The 5,000-nt window shown below is 39.1% G+C and overlaps 1 protein-coding gene across 1 annotated transcript in view; it reads right to left on the bottom strand.

Annotated features, from left to right (window-relative positions):
• The window catches only part of LOC122243859 (uncharacterized), a gene marked incomplete at its 5' end in the record, with an annotated part of 15,524 nt that overhangs the window by 1,308 nt on the left and 9,216 nt on the right, over positions 1 to 5,000 (bottom strand). The window contains 3 exon segments of the mRNA XM_086533779.1: positions 793 to 843; positions 1,815 to 2,098; positions 4,613 to 4,711. Coding sequence (XP_086389905.1) covers positions 793 to 843; positions 1,815 to 2,098; positions 4,613 to 4,711 — 434 coding nt within the window.

The raw sequence follows: 5,000 nt of genomic DNA, 5'->3' as shown, positions 1-5,000 counted from the left end.
ACGTCGCTGCAGAAGTTTGTCATTGCGTGTGAAGTTACATCCATGAACTCCGAGGGCATCAGCCAAGGATAAAAGCTTGGAACACTATAAGGATCTAAGGATGTCAAGACGGACCAACTCTAATGTTACAGGCGAGGCTACCGCCATGGAACCAAAGGCATCAGCTAGAGACCAGAACATAGGGCACGGATGTGCTAAAGTCAGGAGAAATCAACACCAATGATAAAACTTTAGTCGCTACGGCACGCTTACTCCCGTTTCATTGCTTCATAGGACACCTGATATAACTCTTTCCTTTCTCAAACAGCTAAGAGGGGGCATGCTATAGACTGGTTGCAATTTACGCCAAATATAGAAGGAAGATTCCTCGGGACTGATATCTTAATTTGGGCAATCATTGTAGGCATGAGGCCAGACCATGCATGAGATTCGATATAAAAGCCTAATCCTGACAGATGCAGGTTATTTCAGGTCGTAGGCTTGTTCATATAATCGCCTTATGGGTCCTGATCAGTGGCATTAGCGTTGAAGAGAGTTGAGAAAGGAAAGGGTAAAGTCAAATCACGTGATGGACTCACAGGTGGGGATCATTGGCGTTGCCTGGCTTGGAATAAGGCCGCCATTTTGGCCGAGCACATGGTTCTAGTCGTGGAGAATAAGATAGTGACTTTCTGCATATATTCTAACCTCTGGAGGTCTGTTCTGATGATGTGTCCAAAGATGTCTATCAGATCTATCTACCTCTATCTAAATGTATTTCCTATATTTTAAAAGAAATAAAAAACAACTTACTTGGGTGCGACGAAGCCGTTCATTTTCTACTTCATATTTCCGGACTGACGACTGAAAAATCAGTAGATTTACGTAATTTAGATGGAGTTGAAAGGAAAACTGAATGGAGGCCATCTCTACTATAACGTTAGTGGTAGTTATTACTATTTAAAAATGCAATAAAAATTGTGATGATAACAATAGGAGTAAGAATGTGATCATGAGTATCACCAGATATTCTTATCGTCATACTTTCAATATTATACATATCATTTTTATTTTCATTATTGTTATTGCTATTATTAGTAGTAGTATCATCACTATTATCCATATCGTTATCCTCATTGCGATTATCCTCCTTATCATTATGATCATCATCACCATTACTATCACCCCCACCGTTACTGGAATCCTTTTCGGCATCCTTGCCTGCTTTACTGATATTAAATAAAGCAAGCAAACTCTTCTGAGGTCATTTTTTCCTCCACTGAAATGTCCATGTCTTCAGTGTCTATCTTCAACGTTTATGAATTCAAACAGAGAGATTACTTGTTTCCCTCCCAAAGGTGGACGTACAAAAGCAAATATGAATTTATCAATAAAAAAAGATATACTCAGGGAGAAGAGATAACTTTTGAATTATTAAATTTTGTTCCGGATTGAAGGTATATCACAGTTCACAGCTTTTTTATGCATATGGAATTCCTAAATCTTTAACATCTTTGTCAAAAACGGACGTAAAAGAAGAGATACAGACAGAGGCAACAAAAGAGACAAAAGGTAGAGACAAACAGAGAAAGAGAGAGATAGACAGATAGATAGAGAGAGAGAGAGAGAGAGAGAGAGAGAGAGGTGCATGGTAAAGACAGATGTATACCAAGATGAAAAACTAGACGAATACAAAGGAGACAAAGAAAGAGAAGCGAAGGTAGATAGGGCCAAAGGAGAGATAACCAGGCATGAAGTAAGATTAAAAGAGAGAGAGAGAGAGAGAGAGAGAGAGAGAACCGAAACAGAGGTACAGAGAAAGACCGCGTTCACACCTTCTCCTGCATGTAATGTCTCCAGCGAAGCAGGTACTCGTGTATTTTAGTGTTCCTCTCTTTACGGGCGTAGTCAACCGGCGTGCAATCGGAGCCGTCGCGAACGTTTGGGTCGAAGTCTTTGCCAAGCAGCCAGCGCACAGCCTTCAGGTTGCCGTACTCGGCCGCCAGGTGAAGGGCCGTCTTTCCGTCCCCCGTCCGGCTCTCGGGGTTGGCTTCGTGGTAGAGGAGTTGCATGGTCTGCAGGTGGCCGCCGGTGCTAGCCAGGTGGAAGGCGGTGTTTCCTGCGGTGAGAGAAGGGGGGATGGATATGAGAAATTGGAGTAAAAGACAGGAAGGACGTTAAGGAGGATGGGAGTTAGACAGGGAGTGAAGAAGAGAGAGTGGGAAGAAGGGAGATGACGGGGAAGAAAAGGAAAGATAGTGAAGGAGTTATGGTAGATCAAAAGATGATAAAGGTGAGTAGGAAAGAGAGAGGAGAAAAGGAATATATATTATATATACATATATAAATATATATATGAATGTAATATATATATATATATATATATATATATACCATACATATATATAAATCATATAAAAAAACATATATATATATATATATATATATATATATATATATATTAGACAATATATATATATAAATATATAATCATATATATAATTTATTTTTTATATAAGATAAATATACATACATAAGACACACACACACACACACACACACACACACACACTATATATAATATCTATATATAGAAGATATATTTATATTTATGTTTGTGTGTGTGTGTGTGTTGTTGTGTGTGTGTGTGTGTGTGTGCTCTCTTTGTGTATTGTGTATGTTTGTATTTATAATTTAAATTTACCATCGTCATCCTGGCAGGCCTGCTTCCATCCGCGATAATCACTTCTGACGATCTTGACTGGCCCTCACCCCACGACGCTAGATGAAGGGCCGTCATTCCTAAACGAGGCGGGCATTCAGAGACATTAATAACCGTAATGATACACCTTAAGAACCACAGGCATGTACAGATAACTATATTATACACATATACATACGTACAAGCTGGGGTTCATCACCTTCTCTGATTCTGGAACTGAACTGAAGCCAAGGGATAAGCGCCCTTTTAGCCAGACATGGAAGTTCTTATCCCAATCATTTTATTATTTTTTTTTTTAGACGCACAAATGCTGAGTATTAATCAAACCAAAAATGGGAGATCGGCTAGTCGAAATAGCTCAAACTAGGATGAGTCTTGCATACATGTCGAATGCATTATCATTATTGAATCACATAGCTCTCATCATTTTACATGCATGTACAATACACAATTAAAGTATGCCATCAAATTAGACTATCGGATTAGGTACAATAGTTCTCCTACGATTATATTTTACATCCAAACTTATTCCATGATGAATATAATGAAAATTCGATGCCACACTTTACCTTCTGTCAGCATTTTCTACATTGACAATCTACAATGCTCATTGATCAAAGTAGTCCACTACATCTTTGTATCCTGCCTCGGCTGCCAGTGCAAGGACAATCCAAGAAAAAAAACGAAAGATTGTTGATATCTAATGAGATAATAGTTATCTAATGCAGTGATATTAAAACTTTTGTATCATCTCAACCCAGCTGGATTTCTTGTATTAACCTTGAGCCCTTGTTTGATGATAGATTTTTTTTTTAACGAATATTTTAAAAGGAGATGCGGATATAGTTATCACAAACCATCTAGTACCTTGTCCATAACCTTCCGTGTAGAGGGGGTCCAAGGCCTTTCCTTCTACTCAACCTTCCTCAAGTCTTCAATGAAATCACAAGCTTCGGAAAGTTTTGCCTGCGATGAGAATATGATAATTAACTTTTTCAACTGAGTGTATGTGCATATCTAGAAATAAATAAAAAAACGGGAATATCTGATGGTGAACTTCTTTGAAATTTCGAAGCGTTACGAGTCTAACCTTTCTTACTGTGGCAGTGTTTTATCATCTCTGTTAATGTGTTTGTCTTTTATGATTCACACACACACACACGCACATACATACACGCACACACACACAAACATACACATACACACACACACACACACACACACACACACGCATACACACACTCACTGGCTTTTCTTATTGTTGTGTCAGAGTTTTGCTCTACCATTGCAGACCTTTTTGTTGTCCTTGCGGCCCGCGAGCCACTGCACCACGTGAACCTGCTCTTCCGTCTCCGCCACAGCCGCTGCGACAAGACCATTTGGGCACGCATCCCCGAGTTAGCGCCATTTTTGGAACTAGCCACTTTAACGGTTTCGAGTTGCCGCAACGTCGGCCGCCAGGTCAGCACGTGACCCATCCTCCGTCAGGAAGTCTAGGGGACACCCGCCCCCTTTCAGTAGTTCCAAAATGGGTGTGGACGCAGTTCGAGTCGCTATTTGCATTGCCACTATGTCTGGGAAAAGGTCATAAGTATAGTTTGTGTGTAACCGGTGTATACGTATATATATAATATTTATATATATAAATATTAAAGATATATATATATATATATGTATATATAATATATAAAAATAATATATATTATATATATAATAAAAAAATATATATTAGTATACATACATACATACACACACACCACACACAACACACACACACACACACAAATATATAAATATATATATATATATTATAAAATATATATATATGTACGTGTGTGTGTGTGTGTGTGTGTTGGAGTGTGTGTGTGTGTGTGTGTGTGTGTATGTGTGTATGTATGTATATATAATTACCTTCGTCATCCTGGGCAGCTGCTTCACATCCGGCGATAATCAACTTCTGGACGATCTTGACGTGTCCTCCCCACGACGCTAGATGAAGGGCCGTCATTCCTAAACGAGGCGGGCATTCAGAGACATTAATAACCGTAATGATACACCTTAAGAACCACAGGCATGTACAGATAACTATATTATACACATATACATACGTACAAGCCTGGGGTTCATCACCTTCTCTGATTCTGGAACTGAACTGAAGCCAAGGGATAAGCGCCCTTTTAGCCAGACATGGCATGTTCTTATCCCAGATCATGTTATTTTTTTTTAGACGAAACAAATGCTGAGGATATTAATCAAACCAAAAGGGGAGGCTGGCTAGTCGGAAATAGCTCAAGAGCTA

Source organism: Penaeus japonicus, unplaced genomic scaffold (assembly GCF_977035675.1).
Source record: "Penaeus japonicus unplaced genomic scaffold, GWHDUDI00000001_assembly GWHDUDI00000040, whole genome shotgun sequence".
Classification (NCBI taxonomy): Eukaryota; Metazoa; Arthropoda; class Malacostraca; order Decapoda; family Penaeidae; genus Penaeus; species Penaeus japonicus.
Note: the sequence above shows the minus strand (reverse complement) of the source record. Positions and strands in the feature narration are given on the sequence as shown.